The sequence below is a fragment of the Poecilia formosa genome, unplaced genomic scaffold (genome assembly GCF_000485575.1).
Source record: "Poecilia formosa unplaced genomic scaffold, Poecilia_formosa-5.1.2 Scaffold474, whole genome shotgun sequence".
Classification (NCBI taxonomy): Eukaryota; Metazoa; Chordata; class Actinopteri; order Cyprinodontiformes; family Poeciliidae; genus Poecilia; species Poecilia formosa.
Window position 1 is genome coordinate 186,040 of NW_006800413.1, and position 18,843 is coordinate 204,882.

At 40.6% G+C, this 18,843-nt stretch overlaps 1 protein-coding gene across 2 annotated transcripts; it reads right to left on the bottom strand.

Moving 5' to 3' along the window:
* Positions 1-552: 552 nt before the first annotated feature.
* Positions 553-18,779, bottom strand: epn3b (epsin 3b). Of its 2 annotated transcripts, none has more exons than XM_016664258.1 (12): positions 18,281-18,779; positions 12,624-12,830; positions 11,794-11,952; positions 11,607-11,690; positions 9,934-10,267; positions 9,421-9,539; positions 7,961-8,047; positions 5,803-5,926; positions 5,537-5,707; positions 4,566-4,661; positions 3,233-3,526; positions 553-3,144 (listed from the first exon to the last, which is right to left on the bottom strand). In XM_016664258.1, the coding sequence occupies exons 2-12, from the start codon at positions 12,690-12,692 to the stop codon at positions 2,852-2,854; spliced, it is 1,830 nt and encodes a 609-aa protein (XP_016519744.1). In that variant the 5' UTR covers positions 12,693-12,830; positions 18,281-18,779; the 3' UTR covers positions 553-2,851. The 2 variants fall into 2 exon arrangements, with proteins under 2 accessions (XP_016519744.1, XP_007578385.1); XM_007578323.2 differs by having other exon boundaries at positions 5,537-5,710.
* Positions 18,780-18,843: the final 64 nt, after the last annotated feature.

Consider the following 18,843-nt stretch of genomic DNA (forward strand, 5'->3'; position numbering starts at 1 on the left):
CCAGCTGTTGCAAATTTTCATTTTTAAGTTGATTATACAGTGATACTTATCACTCAAATGCTAAGTATCATAAACATATGTTTTATGTTTTTTAAGAATTGAAAACAATGCGTTTTTTAGGGGAATTGGAGTAAACGGGGGCTACTACACACGATGCGTCAGACTTTTCGGATTTCTTTGGTTCAGAAAAGTGTTGAAAACAGGAAAAAGTGTCCCTTCCACTTCACCAACTCTGTTGTCCAAACACATAAAATCCTAACAAATTACTTTGAAGTTTGCGTGCATGTGATAAAATCCAAAACAGAAATTGTGGCCTATGAATTTGTCTCTAAGGCAAATGTACCAGTCAGCTCAAAAAAAGTTTCTCACTGATTAAATCATGGCATTTTAAAACTCTTATTTTTCTTCATAGAAAATCGTCTTTGTCGTGTTGGAGCTTTCGGTGCTTTAAGTCTTTTCTGCAGCTGCGGATTTGGAAGGGTTATCCACTTTCACAGTTGTAACAAGAGAAAGAATGACTCACGAATAAATGAAAACATCTGAAACTATAAATGCAAACACTAGCTGTTTATTGGTATAATATTTCATAATACAGCAATATATTTTTCAGTAGATACATATGTACCAAGCCTGTATGTGTTTATAGGTAGGCATTACACATTCAAGTCCAGGTTCAGTGCAGTGATAAATTGTCTCATCGTGTGATTTTTCTCTGATCCTCTTATTGTCAAACTGCCAGTGTGCCAAGATCTTCACATCTGTTATCAGTTCTTTTACGCTTTTACCTACTTTCTCATCAGGCATTTCATCGGAAGTAAGGTATTATGATCTGTCTGTAATTTGATTTCTGTAGTTAAGTTCCATCAATTTCATTAGCTTCGGTTGAATCCCATTACAGGAGTGACAGTTTCTTCCAGAAGTCCTCTACAGCGGCTTCAAGGGAGTGAAGTTTGGGCAATCAGTGGAAACAGGCACGGATACAATCAGAGATTTAAGTAGGTCCACAGTTAGGTAGCAAAATCAATCGTACGCTGGCTTACCCCAGGTCCAGAAGGTACCGTTTGCTTTCAAATGACATGAGACAGAGTTAACTTAGAACAAGATGCTGAGGAAAGTTCAGGATATTAAAGGTAATGGCGATTTTACAATGCCGTGAAAAAGTATTTGCACCCTCACAAAACTGATCTATTTTTGCATCTTTGTCACTCCTAAATATTTAGGATCATTAAATTATTTTTAGACACACAGAAAAGAAACTATAGAGAGCAGACCTCATTTATTAAGGAAGAAAGCTACCCAAGCCAAAAGATATAATTGCAACCTATGTTAAATCTCAATGGGATAAATCACTTAATTTTGGTTTAACACCCGAGCCTGATTAATGCCAGATCTGAAGAGTTGAATTTATCAAGAAACTGAAAAAATCACGTAAATAGAACCTCTCTAACAACATGAGATAAAGTGGCATCCCATCACACCTTGATGGGTTGCTAATCAAACATGGTGGCAGTGCAATGGTCTGGGGTGGTCCAATGGTCCATGACTAATGCAACTATGAATTCAAATTTATCGTCAAATTCAACAATTAAATGGCGCTAAATTTCCACTTACCCATGATGGAAGCAGCAAAGCTAACCAGCTAGCAAGAGTATATTAGCAGCTAGTTAATAGCAGCCTCAACCGTCTCGGGTCACAGACCACAATGGAGATGCCTGATAAAAAAGTCCTGAAAACAAAACAAAGACATAAAAAACGTGCAATAATTTAAGACCTGCAATTTACATATTTAAGGCCAACTTACATTTTCAAAACAAATTTAAGATATTTTAAGGCCTTAATTTTAGATCGATGCATCAACTTAAGATTTTTTAAGGATGTGCAGACACCCTGTGTTGAGATGCTGAAGGACGACTTTAAGCAGACATCCAATTGTTACTAAATTAAACAATTCTGCAAAGAAGAGTGGGGCAAAATTCCTCCAGGTAATGAAAAAGGCTCACAACCAGCAATCAATAAGTTTCTAGTTGCTTCCTCCTGACTGCTGCCAGTGAATCAGTTTAGGAAGCCATTACTTTTTCAAATTTGAATACTGTGTTTTATATTTGCACAGTTTATCTTGAGGCGTTATTAAAAGTGGTTTAGTGATCAAAACATTTTAGGTACGACAAAAAAGCAAAAGGTGAAGAGATCTATAATGAAGGCAAGTACTTTTTCACAACATTGTATGTCGTAATCTAAAGGAAGGAGAGTCCATGAGTTCAACTTGTGCTCTGTGCTTTCTGATATCTCACAGTTTGGGGCCTCCTCCACTAACGGAAAGCTTAACATACTGATCAAATCATCAGATTAAAAAGTACATCATCTCCGGTTCTCAGAAGAACATCGTCGCTTGCAGGCTTGTGAGTAAAACGCATTCATGCTTTTGTCGGTGAAGCAGCAGCAAAGATCCCAGTGACGCTTGGGGGACAATCAGAGAGTGTTGCTTCATGAAACGGAGCGGTCTGGCGGTGCGGTCAGAGGGGGGCGGGGCTTGGAGCGTCAAAGTTGATGAGAGGACACACACACAAAAAAAAAAAAAAGACCAGACTTTTCAGATACAGTCCGTCAGTTTGTTGTTGTGTTTGTGTTTATGCATCCTGAGGCACGCTTGAGTGCATGAATGAGTGAGTTTAGGTTTTATAGCAGCTGACGTGTCTTTAGACAGACACGGATTCACCGTATGGATCTGTTACATCCACTGAAAGTTAATGACATCAGACCACAAATCAGTTCACACTCTTTTACAACAGGTTTACCGCAGCTGGCGTACATCGTTCCCTCAAGAGTCCATGGGTTGTGTGCCGCAGCGGCCTCAAAGGAAAGGGTTGTGGCTGTGCGTTTGCGTCTGAACGCGAGGTGCCGGTCGAGGAGAGAGAGGCAGCAGCGGCTGGGGGAGGTTAGAGGGCAGATCCAGGAGCCCAGAGGGAGGCTGTGTGAGGGAGGAGGGGAGGATGGGCGGCTGGTGGAGCAGAGGGAGGGGCAGCGACGGGCTGTAGGGCAGCATGTGAGGGGGCAGCGGAGACGTGGACGAGGGTCGCATCTGGTTGAGGGTGAGCCGCGGCTGGTCGCAGTGGAAGGGGTTGTTGGGAGACGGTGCACTCAGACCTGAGAGGGCAGATTTTGGTAAAAGTGAACATGGAATTCTCTACGTGCCAGCAGTGACTGGGTGAATAACGGAAAATCAGCGTAATACCTGACAGGAAGGGGTTATTCAGCGTCTTCGTAGGGGGTTTCGGGGGAATCAGAGTCTCCAGATTCACCAGCGAGGCCCCTGTGGGTCCGAGGAAGGCCTCCGGAGTCCGGCACACACGAACGGGCGGGGCGCTGAGAGGCGGCGCCAAACGGGAGAGGTCAAACATCTCCGGGCTGGCTGACTTGCGACCGTTCATCTGGTGTTTCGGTGGTGGGTCCGGTTTAAACGGATCCGAGTTGGAGTCTAGTTCAGGGAAGAGTTCAGACTCGTTTCTATCTGCAAACATCTCCGCATCTGGGAACGGAGCACAAAGGAGCTTTTTAAAATGACTTTTTGCTGAAATGCAATGCTTTAGTGAAGAAAGTTGATTAAGAAAACGATCAAAAACGGAAGAAAGAAAACTTTAACAGAAAAATCCTCATAATGTATTTTTCATAAATGTTTTGGGTTCGTACAGGTTAATGGTGAATGGGTATTCATAGTCTTTTAACTTATTTTTTTGCACTTTTCCATGCTACAGTCACAAAATTTTAAGTATCTTATTGGGGCTGCTCACATATTAAAGTTATTTAAAAAAAAAGACTGAGTAAACAAACACTCTAGATCGCCAATCTTTACAAACCAAAGAGTCATTTTTGCCCTCAGTCTGGTTACATAAAACTACTTTAGAGCCGAAAATATTACATAACCTTTTTGTGAAAACCCAACACAACTTTCAATGACTCTCTACTACAGTAAAGTTGTCATAATTTTTAAAGAACAGTCATTTTATTTCTGCTTCTTAAAACAAAGAAAAACATAAAACATTGACAGAAACAAGACTGACACTCTTTCATTTTGATGTTTGTGTAAAATTATGTAAACAAAAAAAAAGCACTTAGTTTCCAATGTAATAATGAGAAGGGAAAAAAAAGAAAAAAAAAAAAATATATATATATATATATATATCGCTGATACTTGTGTTAATCTGTTGTGGAAATTAAATGCAGGATTTATTCAATGCAACAAGAAAACAAAAAAAAAAGGTTATTTTTTTTTATATTAAAATAAGGTTGATAATCTGAACAATTGTACACTACCAAAATAGCAAAAACCTTGGAAACCTGTGAGGGTTAAACACTTGTTCTCAACGCTGTATTTCTCACCTCTCGCTCATGCTAAAACAACAATCTCCCTCTATCCCTCATGTTAGTCCCTCCGTTAATGCATTCCAAGAAGAGCATCTCCCTCTGTGAAGTGTGAACAACGGCTGCAGAAAAACTCCAGCCTGAGTTCTGCTGACTTTAAAAAGGTTACCGCCAAATTAGCCAAATGTGTTAATTTGTCTCCCCACCTGTTGGGCTGGCGGGCTCCGGAGAGGACGCTTTGGGAACTTCCTGCTGAGGCTTTTCTTCTTCCTGTGCAGTGAACGGATCAGTCCCTTCCTGTTCTGTGTGTGGGAAAATGAAAAGTGATTGAAACAGAACAGATAGAATATAGTACTTATGGGTTTACAAATTTAAAGTGACCTTAGAGCGCGAAAAGTTCATTGATGGTCGGAGGGGAATTTGTGCTTTTTGGGATTTTACGTACTGCTAACACCCTTCCCCCTTGGTAGTTCCTCGTAGCACAGCCTGCAGTGAATGATCAGGCTAGTAAGCATAGCCACCAATGATAGCGGATAACCAGTTTTCCTATAATGTTAGGTTGTCTTTTTCAGGGGAGCAGCGTATTCACGAGTGTGATTGGCAGTACTAAAGCCCTCCACCTGACTCTGATTGGTTGTTTCTGACTGAAAGCGGCGCATTTCTGCAGTTGACTTCAAGACAATAGGGAGGAGGAATAGGAGCTACATTTTTTCACATATTATATGCATTAGATTATACATAGTGACAGTTTACAAAATATGTAAAAAAACATGTTTTTAAAGATCTTGAAAGATAACCTTTTTAGGCCAACAAGACTTGAGACTATGGCACAGTTCATCATCAACCCCGAACATACAGCCAGAGCTACTGAAGAAAGTTGAGATTACAGCACATTTACTTGTCAGCATGGTCCAATCAGCAAAATACAAATGGATGCCACAATTTGAATTTTTTTCTCAAAGATAAATAAACATATGTACCGTTTTTCTTTCACTTTCTAGTTATGATATACTTTCTGTGGGTTTTTCATAACATGAAACCCAGACTAAAACACACAGGTTTGTGGTCATTAAGTGCTGAAATGTGAAACACTTCAACGGATAAGGATGCTTGTGAGGCTGTATGTGCATTCTACCGTGCCTTTGTGACGTCTGATAAAGGACAAAGTGTAAAGTACCACCATCTGTTGGGCTGTCCCACGCATTATTAAGAGGACTGGAGAGGGCAGGTGCCGCTTCCCAAGGATCCGGGTGTGAGTTGGTACACGGAGCCCAAGGATTGGCCGTGTTAGAGGAGGAGGAGGACGGAGCCACCCAGGGGCTATTAATCACAGGAGTGCTGGACTGAACTGCTGTGAAGACAGACATGATCTTCTCTGAGTGTGGCAAAAAAAATAAAAAATAAAATAAAAACATGTGGCTGTTCCTGTCATGAGCCACCCACCTACAGAGTCCCAGGGGTTGGAGGAGATGTTACAAGAAGGCTGAGCTGCTGTCCAAGGGTCGCTGGAGGGAGGCTGCGGCTCGGACGAGGATCCAAATATGTCCACCAGTTCCAACATGGCAGACTGCAGGGGAAAAAAACCGAAAGATTTATGACAGACGACTCTCTCATGCAGTTCACATACGAAAAACTGATATTCAGAAGGAAAAAAAACAACAAAAAAGCTCAACAAATATTGTTTTTCACCTCATGCACTCATCATAAAATATCTACTCATTTCACATTCAAAGTACTGCAATTTAAAATGCCACACCAGATGCATCAATTAATCATTTACCAGTTACTCACACATCTGTGTTTAAGCACCGAGTCCGAAATCACAAGTCAAGCATTAATAGTTAGTTGAACAGGCTAAAAAAAAAAAATAAATGAATGGCCACAGAACTCAATGAACTGAATGAACACTGAAAGATGAAGTTTAAGGATTTTTCACACCCGTGAGAGAGGTTGGTAGTGAATTGTGCCGTAGTTCAAAAGAATCATACAGATAATCCAAATACAGTTTAATTTGAGCAAGAAAATACAGAAGCTCCTGATCCCAACCGCTTCAGGCTCAACCGAGACCCACAGCTGCCAACATGAAGAAGTCAAGCGGTTACAGATGAAACAAAATGTTTGCCAGACAAGACAAAGGTCAAGCCAATAGGCCACAAAGGTGAAGCTTTCAACCCAAACAGCAATCTAATGCAACTCCAAACTGAGCTACTGGTTCTTTGTACAGCAAATATTAACAAATCAAACATCACTAAATTGATCAACTTCACCTCATAACTGCTGGACAATGGAAACCTGAAAATGATTGGGTGTTTCAACAGGTCAAAGGTCTCAAACACATCTAAACTGGCAGACTGCCAACAAACTCCTGGAATAGTTTTCCCAAACCTGAAGGAATGTGAATTTTCTTTGATTTAAATTATGTCCCCCACTTCTAAAATGAGTTCTCAAATGTCAAGCCAGAATTATACCAGTGTCTTGTTGGTTGGCTACAAAAAGCCAATGGTTCCTACAACTTAAGAGATATTAACCCAAATAATAAAGGTGGAATGCAGATACATGGATCCTAATGCTGGACTACGTTTCTAAGAAACTCTTCACTTACCACCTAATATATATTATATTGGTTATAATGTTATGCCTGATTGGTGCAAGTGCTTGAACACTGACAGAAAAAGAATCCTCCCAGCCTTTCAGCTTATTTCAGATTGCATAAGGAAACAGCTTGCATCCACGCCGGATGATATTGTTGGTCGTTCATCAGTCAGCTTTGTAGCTTACATGTGTCTGAGCATGTGTGTATAATCTCGATTGTGTGTACTGACAAAAATTCATAATAAACTCAAACTCGCCAGCGTTTTCCGCTTTCGGCAAACCTTAAAAACACCATGTTGTATCATCAAATAAGGCAAAAACGCACCATGAAAAGCTGAAAATGACCTTCATGGAACAGTGAGGGGATGGGACAAGGTCATAATTAACAGAGTGAACAGAAAGTGGTTTTGTTATTCCTGATATGACGGCCTTTGTTTGTTTTTGTTGTGTGTGTGCCTGATAATGTGAGCACGCTGCAGAGTTTTTCAGCTGGGGACCCATTACACCCACTTCCCACGGTGTCTCACTGACGCAGCTGAAAGCACCTGTCTCTCTATGATAAGAGTAATGCGAACACGGTGTAGCCAATTACACACCCCGAGGACATTTACATAACACAGTCAGTGAGTCTCATTGGCTTTTTGACAGAGATATGAGAGAGAGATGTACAACCGGATTAGGACTCTTAGGGTAATGTGACATTTAGCAGTGAGGTGAAACGGGACTCATCCTGTGGCGAACTCTCCCGTTCTCCTCTCAAAGCCCTCGGCTCTTTCTCTCTCAAAGCCCTGTCAACGTTTGTCCATTTTACGGTCTCGCTTCTCCTCCGTATCTCCAAAACACAAGCTGAAAAACTCTGCTTCATTCTCAAAATGCCTGCCAGCTGCCACCTACAAATGCTCCCACCCACCTTTCTATACAAATTTGCATTTACCACACAAACACACACACACACACACACACACACACGCGAGCCGTCCGGCTCATACGCACGCATTTTCAAACTAACCTCGTGCATCTCTGACTGGCTCTCTCTCCTGCTCTCGTCCAGGGCCTTCTGTAACAGGGAGTCGTCTCCTTGGCGACAGCGCTGTTCCTGCAGGGGCGGCATAGTGACATCATGAATGCAACAAGCCCACGAATGCACACCGCCGCTAGCAAAACACCACTTTGGATTCGTCTGGCAGAATGAATGCAAACCGGAGACTTTTTGTTCTGGTTTTCAAAGAGGTGATTTAGAGCAAAGCAGTGGGGAAATCATCCAAGAGGTTACTTTGGGAGTATATATATATATATGTATATGTATGTGTATATAAAAAAGACTGATTTCATATTGCATTAAAGGAATCATGATTCTACGTGGCAGACAGTCCTCCCAAAAAACAAAGATGATTAAGGAAGAAAAAAGAGAAGCAAATAGTGGAATAAAGCTTCAGGAAAGTGTCATATGAGGAAAATATGAAACGACACTGAAAAATTAATAAAGGTTTTTCTCAGGCAGTTAGGAGACAGATTTCTAACTGTGTTTGCACCTTGTCTTGCTCCTTTTGACAAAAGCTTGAAGCAATCTGCAGTTGTGTGTCTTCATCCATCACTATGGTAACGGGAAGGAAGGGCTCATGTTGTGGACGAGTATTAAAACCATTTGTAACATTTCCATTAATGAAAACCATTAAGACATCAAAAACTCATGTGGGGGGAGGGGGGCTCCTCTAAAGAGCCCTACACACTACAAGGTACTGCTGGTAAAGATGAACAACAAAACCTTTGTGCCTCTCTGGATAAGGACGTGTAGCTAAAAGGTAAATCAGGGCATCTGCAGGTTTCAGGAGGTCCTGTGATTAATGTAAGGCCAACTTATACTTTTTAAAGTTGCTAGTCATAATGGCCACTCAAAGTTAGTTGTGCCAAGAAAAAAAAAAATATATGTATATATATATATATATATATATATATATATATATGCATCTGTGCTGTGATTTTGTCTGTCCTAATCACTGTGATGGTGTGGGAGAAAACAGGGAGGGAAAGGAATGTGCAGCTTCCTCAGATCGATGCTTCGTGTTTCCTTCCCATGAGCAATAAAACGGAGGAGCAAAAGCCTCTTTTCTAATATGCATTATTTAACTTCTGACGCAAAGCCGCAGGCAAAATTGTCAAACTTAAAGATGTTTAAAGAGTCCTACATTATCAAACTTGTGTCCCCATTAAAACTGCTGCTGCTAAACTGGTTCCATCACTCACACCTACGGTACATCTTTGGTTGAGCGCCGCTGAATGACGCCGGGTTGAGCTCCACCATCTTCAAGTTCATGGTTCAGCTACAAACTGGGCTGCACTCATTTACACAATGCTGATGCTGTGACACAGAGACTCTTTTCTCCAACACAGGGGTCTGGCAGGAGCCAAGGTGATGAACACAGCGTGAGACAGCGAGGTCCATTTCTCTTAGCTGCTCTGTCGTCTTACCTTCTGACTCTCCTCTCTGCTCATGGCTAACGCCAGCTGGAGCTGCAGCTCCTCCTCCCCGCTGGTCTGAGGCCGGGCCTGCTCCAGGTCTGAAGCGGCGCGGGGAGACGAGGCCGAGGCTGCAGAGGGAACAGGCATGTACAGGCGGGGTGAGGAACAGATGCACAATGGCACGGAGCCCAGGGGGTAAGGAGCTCGTTTGAATATTTTGCGATCGGGTCGATAGAAGGGGGAAGGAGGGTGTTGAAGGAGAGGCTGCAAATATGTTTGCTAAAAAGCAACTAATTATCAAATCCTTAAAAATTCCTTCACAAAATGTGGAACTACTGATACTTGGAAACAAGATGTAAAGAAATGAAGTCCGACTGGAGAGCTCCTGTTTAAACACCTGGCTATGGTTAGAAAAGCGCTTAACTAGAGATGGCAGAAGTCTAAATAATACGTTTTACAAGCGACTAAAGGAGAAAACAAAGAAAAGTTCAGGGGTCCAGATGAGTTTGAAGTCAAACTCACAGTTGAAGGAGCACGGCGAGCCTCTGGAGCGGCTGAATTCCTCCCCGTACAGCACAGCCATGCTGGGCTGACTTGTACGTCTGCCAGGGTGATATGATGGAGGAATACCTCCGTACACGCCGCCGCCGCTGCCGCCACCGCCGCCAACCCCACCCCCGCTACCCCCTCCCGTTCCTCCCCCGGCCATTCGCTCCTTGGTCTTCAGCGCCTGACTCCTCTCCTGGCGCAGTCGGTCCTCGTCCTTCAGCAGACACACCAGCTGTCGCGCTTTTTCTCTAACGTTCGCCCCCTGGTCTCTGCCGTCCCGATCCACGTACTGGAAGTCGCGCAGGGTCTGAAAGCCAGACACAAAGACACGGTTTTACTAACACGTTCAGCTTTTTTTTTTGTTTTGTTTTACCTTTGAGTAATGTGGAAGGACAGGTTGGCTTTTTATCCATTAAGGTTTCGATAGTATATTTAAAGCAGAAGTGGCGCAAAACCTAATTATCGAACGCATGATTTCAAATATATGGAGGATTTCTACATGTTTCAAAGTGCTAAATAAAGCTGTATTGTATTGAACCAAGATATGATAAACTTGTAAAAAGATAAATGATTATAAAATAGAAAGGTGAATTTGTAGTAGTTAAAAAAGAAACTGTAGCTAATATTATACTGATTCAAAAGGCGGTATCTTTCTAATGTTTATTTCTGATAAGTTTGATGATTATGCCTATGGTAATATGATAAAGCCAACAAAAGTAGTGTGTAACATATTTGTTTAAAACAGAAACTGAAAATACCACGTAGGACACTGCAATAAAAGCTTTCGAAATCTGACTCCTTTTTGCATTAATTTAAATTTAAAAATTCTTTATTGATCCCAAAGGGAAATTAAATGTAGAAACTCATTAATTCAGAATCTTCACAGAGTTATTGCGGATTACAATGGCTGTTGGCAGGGAACATCCCCTCTAGCAGTCTGTGTTACAGTGAATCTGAGGAAGCTTCTCTTAATGAATAGTTTGGATGATTGTGAAATTAGATCATTAAGCTTCTTAAAACACATTTAAAGTAACTAAATAAATAAAGTTAGTTCTTAACTATTTATTCCCCTGAACTTCACATTTTGTCACATCGCTACCACAAACTTCAGTGTTTTGTACGCATGTGATTGTGCATACGACACAGTTTTGAGCTGAAAACTAATGGATGGGTTTTAAGATTTTTATAAATAAAAATCTGAATAATGTGAATGTAAAAAAAAAATTATATTTCAAAGAATCACTATTTACTGCAAAAATAGCTCAAATTTGATCATGCTGCTTTAAATGCACCATTAAATATCCAATCTTTTGAAGTCTTGCCACAGACTCTCGGTTGAATTTAGGTCTGGACTTTGACTAGGCCATTCTAACACATCGGTATTATCTGTTGTAGTGCTGACTGATCATGACTCAGTCAAATACATTAAAGTTGTAATCTGAAAAAATGTGTAAAAGTTCAAGGATTATGAAGACTTTTACATGCTTTTTTGGTTTTGGCTTATGTTTCTTTTTAAGAAGCTACAGCATAAGATGCAGCAGGAGAAGAATTGGTCTTCAGGGTCAATAATAATACTAACAATAATGATAAAAAAAAAAAAAAAAAAACAGCTGAACTGCAGCTTGTCCTGAAGAGTAATTATGCACCTGAATGGTGAATGCATTTTCCCGGCACTGCTGGGCTACCCTCTCCGATCCCGTCTTCAGCAGGTAATCCAGCAGAGTCAGCGCCTGGACTCAGACACGGATTTTGGAAAATATTTGCACAGACGTGCTTTAACTTTCAGTTCTCTTCAAAGAACACATATTGTTGTCAGGGCGTAGAGAAACAGACCTTGTAGACGTGCCTCCAGTTCTTGCCGCTGTCGTTGAGCCGTTTCCACACCATCCCCATGACCTCGGCGAACGCCACGACGTTGAAGGTCAGGTCAGCGATTTCTGACATGAGAGACGACGACGGGCCCCATGGATCGTTGGAAGTGGCCTCGCGTACCTTCACAGTGACAAGAACGGGATCTCTGAGTGTTCCGCTTCTCCTCGGGCATCGGCATCAGGAAGCAATCCAAATGTTTAAACACACCGAAGTAACGGACAGAATATATTTTGACTCACATGCAGTAAGGTGAAAATCTATTCGCCCTCCCCCCTACAGATTTCTTCTGCTTTTAAATTTCTACTTATGATACTGAATGTTTCAGGTAACCACACAAAATTTATTTATTAGACAAATACAAAAAAAAAAAAAAAGAAAAAAAAAAGAGTTCAGATGATGATTTCATTTGTTCGGAGAAAATACTCATCAATTCTGTGGACTGATGCGACAAAAGTGGAACATTTTGGAAGGCTGAACGTTTCATTACGTCTGGAGTAATGAAACGCTCACACAGCATTTCTGAGAAATAAACATCCTAACTGAAGTCAAACATGGTGGTGGCGGCGTGATGGTCTGGGACTGCTTCGCTTCTTTCAGGCCTGAACTACTTGTAGTAATAGACAAAACCGTGAATTCTTTATGAGAATGTCTGACTATCACTTTATGACAACTGCGCCACTGTGCAGCCCACAAAAAAAGTGAAAATTAAAAAAAAAAAGAAAGCGTAATGGGGCAAATACTTTTCAGGAGCACTGTAGGTGTCACTAAAGGAGTCAGAAGACAATAAATACCTTGATCTCTGCTTCTGAATAGTTGTGCACAATGTTCTTCACCTGTCGTCGCAGGGCGGAGGTTGTCATGGTGAAATGTGACGAAAGCAAAAACAAATACTCCACAAGTTTAAAAAAAGGAGGGTAGGGGATCAGCAGGCTGAAGGAGAGAAGAGGCAGCTATGCCAGGGAGGGCTCCTCTTCTCTGTCACGACTCTCAGGGCGCTCCTGCAACAAACAGCCAGGGAGATAAATTAATATATAAAGTATATAAAGTATAAATAGACTGTATAATCAACTTATAAACATTGCTTTTTTCTTTTTTTTTTCTGCACCGGTCAGATGTTGTTCCCATGAATCGCCAGGAATAATAATATCCTTCCTCCGCTCTGCAGAAATAGTTGTGCTTTTGAGGACGGCTAAACAGCTGGCAGACTTTAAATGACGTTTATTTCTAAACATGGGACCGTGAGCGAGCTTCTCCTCGGCATCATAAACACAGCCTGCTGATGGAGAGCTGCGGCCCAGTCACACAGAAGTAGGTCACATAGTTTCTGGCTCTCAGGTGTCTGATGAAGCTTCTTGAATTGAAAATCATTTTTATCCAGGCCAGAATCTACACTCACAAACACACGCACACACACACACACACACACACACACGCACGCACGCACGCACGCACGCATACACGTTCCCAACCCACTTTTCTGTTCTAAACTCCTATTTGAGAGGGAACACGGGGGAATTGATGACTCTGGGCTCCCATGATGTTGTCGCTCTCCCTCTGATTACAGTAAGCATCATTAACCCAGTAAACCCAGGCTGATTTAGTGTGACCTCAATCGTTTCAATCTAATCTGACTTGAAGGCAACCTGACTTTTTCTATTTCTTCCGCTGTAAGATTTATGATCTTTTCCCCGATAGCCTTAGGAAACGCTCGGATGGATCACAACCTAAGGTCACCTCTTGCGGTTTAGCTTTTTTTTCTTTTTTTTTTTACACTCAGAGCATCTTTCATCCCTTTCTCAAACACTTTACTCTGAAATAAAGACTCTGCTGTCCTCCGATCTTTGTCCCTAATCTTTGACGTAGCTGAGCTGAGATTTGACTAAACAGCTGTTTCTTCTCCGTTGTCGCCAGACATTTTTAAAGGTTTGGTTTCCCTGGGAAAAAAAACAGCTAAATTTGTGAATGCATACAAAGAAACAACAACAAAAATACTCCATTTGGGTGATTAAAGTTAAAAAGAGTCAACAGGCTGTTTCTGTCTGAAATGTTTCTCCAGTGAAGTGTAATGCTTCCCTTTGCTCGTCGAGTCTTAAAGCTATGAGATGATTCATAAAACAGCTGAGAATTTCAAATCATTCGTTGTCTGAAATAAGCAATTTATTGATAGAATAAATCAGTAAGTAGAACTTTCTTTTTTACTGAAATCTATAGCAATTTGGAATTAAAAGGGAATAAAAAACATCTAGTGATGTGATTTAACATTACATCTTATTTGATAATAGCTTTCAAATCTCCAACTTCAGTTTATACTTAAATAAAAACATTTTAGCGCCTAAATCCAGTGCATTAAAAAGATAAATGGTCATAACATTTTTGCAAAAAGTTTCCAAATGACCTGAAAACAAAATGTTTCTCTCAGAAAAACGGACTCACCCCCTTCTATTTTGGCATAACTCTCCAAATTTGTTAAATTTGCGTAAAAACTTGAAGAGGTTTCACAAGGCAAAGTGGGTAAATATTTTTACCGAGCAAGAGAAAAAAAAAAAAAAAAAGAAAACATTTATTTAAAAAATTGTTTCAGCAAAGCGTCAAAGGATGTGTAGACTCATGCAACCAAAATTACTGCAACATATTTTTTTTCTGATTTGTTTTTCAGATAAATTGTATAAGATAAGCGTCATGCTGTATGTAGAAAACGTTTTGAAATCATTTTTCACGCCCTGATTTATTTTTTTAAACAGCACAAAAATCTGGAATCTGAACAGTGGTGTGAACATGTTCAAGCAAGTGAAGGTTCTTCCACGAATCGATTCTTTTTTTAAATAATCTATCTGAATACAAACACAGCTAAAAGTGCTACTGAACATCACCTAACATGTTCCTAAGAACATAAGCAGCCTGTTCGTTTTAGATGCATACAAAGTGTGTCACACGTGCCTACATGCATGACCTAATCTGTTGTCATAGCTGTGCATATGTCTTAGTCATAGGCCAGGGAGGTTTTCGGTGCGTCACGCTGCCATTCTTTGAGTGCAATATGCAGAATGGAAAACGAAAACAAGCTAAGGTTGTTCCGCTGCCATCTCGTCTTGTGATTTGCATAAGTTTTATCACCGAAATGCTCACTTTTTCCTCTCTCTTTTTTTTTTTGTCACATAAGATGTTTTATTTTACCTCTGTTCATTTGTTCTTCCTGTAAGGCACTTCAAAGTACCCGGTACGTCAATAGTGCTGTACAGTAAAACTTGTCCTGAGATGCCTTCTCAAAGGACAGCGATCAAAATAAGTGCTAATCAATGTGTAGGTCTATTATTAAAATAAATAAAGCAGGGAGAACCTCAGAGAAAGGTTTTTTTTTGTTGGCTCTTGAAGTAAACAAATGCTCTTACAAAGTTTTCTAAAAAAAAAAGTAAAATTACATTTATGTCTTTGCTTTGTGCTATTTCCAGCCTGACAAATCAATGAGATCCAGGAATCCAGCAATCTTTATCATTCGTTTATTATTGCTGACAGGTTAAATATTCAGATATTTCACTCTCTCAAGCAGTACTGTGCGTACATTAAATAAAATTAAAAATGCAGACATTATATACAAACAAAAAACTAAAATTTCTATGATATTGGAATGTCATTGGAGATCTAAAGCAGAAAAAGGGCTTTGGACTGTTGCCCTTTAAACGGAAAAGACAATTTCCAATTTTTTAGGTTCTCAGTTGTTTTCTGTTTGCCAAATGTTTACTATTGTAGACTTGTATCGGGGGTCGAACAAAACAGTTTTAAGGGCCACTCTTTAGACACCCCTGCACCAAAGACTTGCATGTACAGTATAATTTCATTGCATAACATTTTTGTATCTTTATATTTACATTATTATAAATTCTAAAAAAAATTGTCTAAAGCCTTATCCAAATTGATTCAGGCCTTTTATTTACTTTACTAGTTAGACATGTATTACTCCTCGTCCCCCGGCCCCCCAAAAATCTATTTGATTAGGTCTTAGTTTAATACTGTAGGCAAAAGGCAGAAAAAAAAGACAAAACTATAAATAAACCAATAGTTTAATCACCTGAGTCCATATTGAGCACTTTGTGCAACTGTGCTATTATCCAGTCTATTTAAAACCACAAAATCAAATTGTCTGATAACCGTTCACTGCTGCTCTATAACCGCTCACACTGGAAGGATGCAGAGGACGCCTCGTTTGGCTGAAAAGCCAACATCAGCAGCAGCAGCAGCAGCGGGAGCCTAAGATGCAGATGGCTCTGTTACAAAACACTGAGGGGACGAGCATGAAGGAGACTGTATAGGTGCAAGAGGCACACAGAGAGAAGGGCGAGTATGAAGAGGGAACTAATGCTCAGCAGCTGCAATCAGTATCAGCTTTCTGCACAATCATCTTCGACCGGCTCACACACCGATGCACACGCTCACTCGCTAGCTCGTGCTAAAAAACTGGAAATGTGTTTGGAAACACTATGATTCGGTCGTCTTCGTCTGAGCCTCGCGTCACAGCAAACATGTCAAATTGAGGAACTAATACGACACACAGAGCGTAAACAGTGCTCTGATGAGGAATTCAACGTTGTCATACAAACAGTATGACGAGAGAAATTTCATTTGATGGTCAAAACCCCGTGATGTGTAAAATACTCCCAGGGCCAAAGTGTTGATGTAAAGATTATAACACATAAAACCAAAAAGTGGAATAGCATCCCAAGATAACCAGATGTTTGCCTCTGAGACGTAGCAGACTCATATAATGCATTTGCTCAAACTGTGGAGACATTCTGGGAATTAACAGAATAAATCACACAGAGCAATGTTAGGTTGAAAGCAAACATTTTGTGACTCACACACATCTATCACTAGCGTGCAACAGTTCAAATAAAATTAAAGTATATTTAGTCTTTTTATTGAAATACAAGTTTTCAGTTACATCAACTTTTTCATATGCTTTTCTATAACACACCGGACTTTAGGGTGTGAAGTATGGCTTAGTGCAGTAGTCATGATTTGTTATCGACCTGTTTTAGTAATTCACTTTTGATGTAGCAGTGTGATAAAGGCCTGCTGTTTTGAGCTCTACTCTGTCAGCTCAAGGCTGGGTTTTCTTCAACCAAATGTTGATTATTTATAGCACATTGTAATTATTGACACGTGACTATAAAAATAGATTACATTTTGTAGACTCAGTGTTTTTTATTCTATTGTGAGGTTTTAGATCCATGTGTCCAGTTTAATAAAATAGATATAAAGATAATTAAGAGGCAGGAAGCAGTGAAATTACTCTTTTCAATCTTTGAATGAATATTCACTCTGACCTGATGGCAAAAATCTTTGGAGATCAAAACAATACAAATTAAAAAAAGCAGCTTCAATTCACTATTATATAGAAAAACTAATTTTTTTGCTCTTATTAATATTTTTTTCTGGTGGTATACTACATTCTAGGCAGGGACAAAGTAAACTAAAATATAGCAAGATTTTGTGTTTTAAAATGCCCCACCTGACTGGTCTCAGAATAAAACACTAGCAAAAAATAAATAAAATTCCTGCCTTCAATAATCTTGTTTAACATATAAAATATAGGCCAACTTTTATTTCAATTACACAGATCAATAAGTCATTGGGCCATTAGGGATAATAAATATTCATTAAACTGAAACAATCCAAGCAAATCATGTTAAGGTAAATTATCTTTTTGGCTCAAATTAAATGCTTTAAACACAACATACAAAAAAAGTTGCAAAACATTTTTTTAAAGTTTTCTGGCATTTAGTAAATAGAAATAATTTTAGTGATTTTAACTGATTTAAAACAAGAAAACGTAGATCTGATTTGACTTCAGATAGTCAGAAATGTATTTTTATTCAAATGAAAATATCTGGTTTCAACGGTGACCCACGCCAGAAACTGAGTCTGAATGCAGTAATAAAGTGACAAAGTGGGGCTTCAATTCATTTATCGACTTAAATAATGTTCAAGTTTTAAAGTCCCGTGCGTCATTTTCTCGGAATTAACGTCACCCCGTTGTCCGAAAGTGCGCATGCGTGCTGGGGTAGCAGGTGCACGCTTCATTATTTTACATCTTGCCTACATAAGAAAAAGCAATAAGCAGGTGGAGCTTGGTGTGCAGTGACTAAGCAGTGGTTACCGGTAGAGGACTGAAATGATGGTGGATTTTAGCGGGTGGCGATGAAGGGGGAGATGAGGGAGGCAGTGGGGCCGTCAGAGGTCTGCATAAACTCCCCCTCTTTACCCCCAACGCGTCTTAACACGCCCCCTCATGCGGTGGATGCGAGGATTTGCCATGTGAAGCATCGATTGCCTTCTTGCATTACACACGTATGCTAAAAGGTAAAGCGACGGTGGAGGCAATGCAATGAAAACGAATACGCAAATTAAAGGGCAACGGTGTGTGTGTGTGTGTGTGTGTTGTGCTTCTTACCATGTCCGCTGCTCATCTCTCGCCCTGACCGCCGAGCATCCTCGCCTTTCTGCTGCCGCTGCTTTCCTCTCAAAACTCCTGCCGCAGACACAGATCAGCTCTCTCCCCTCTGCCGGGATCAGCCTAGCGGCGTAGGGACAAGTCTCTTCCCCGCATCTTCGTCCTGCTTTTAAGAGTCTCCAGATCACTGCGGGTCTTTTGTTGTTAGTAAAAACAAAAAATAAATTTAAAAAAAATAAGACAAAATTAAAAAAAAAAAAGCCGTAAAGTTAAAAGGCTTTCAGCGGCGATCCCGGCCTATCCTGGAGGATCCGAGGCTTTTCGAGCAGGCAGTCGGTGACTGTGAAATCCGCATTGGATAAACTACAACACACCGCTCACTCACTCACTCACTCACTCACCCTCCCTCACTCTCCCAGGCCAACCACGCTGAGCTGAGCTGCACACACGCAGCAGGGGAGAAGCGGGTGACAGAGAGGAGGGACGGGGGCGCGTCTTTTGCTTCGTCAGCGATTAACAGCATCCACTGAGGGGAGACTGAAGGCGTGAGCAAATACTCGAAT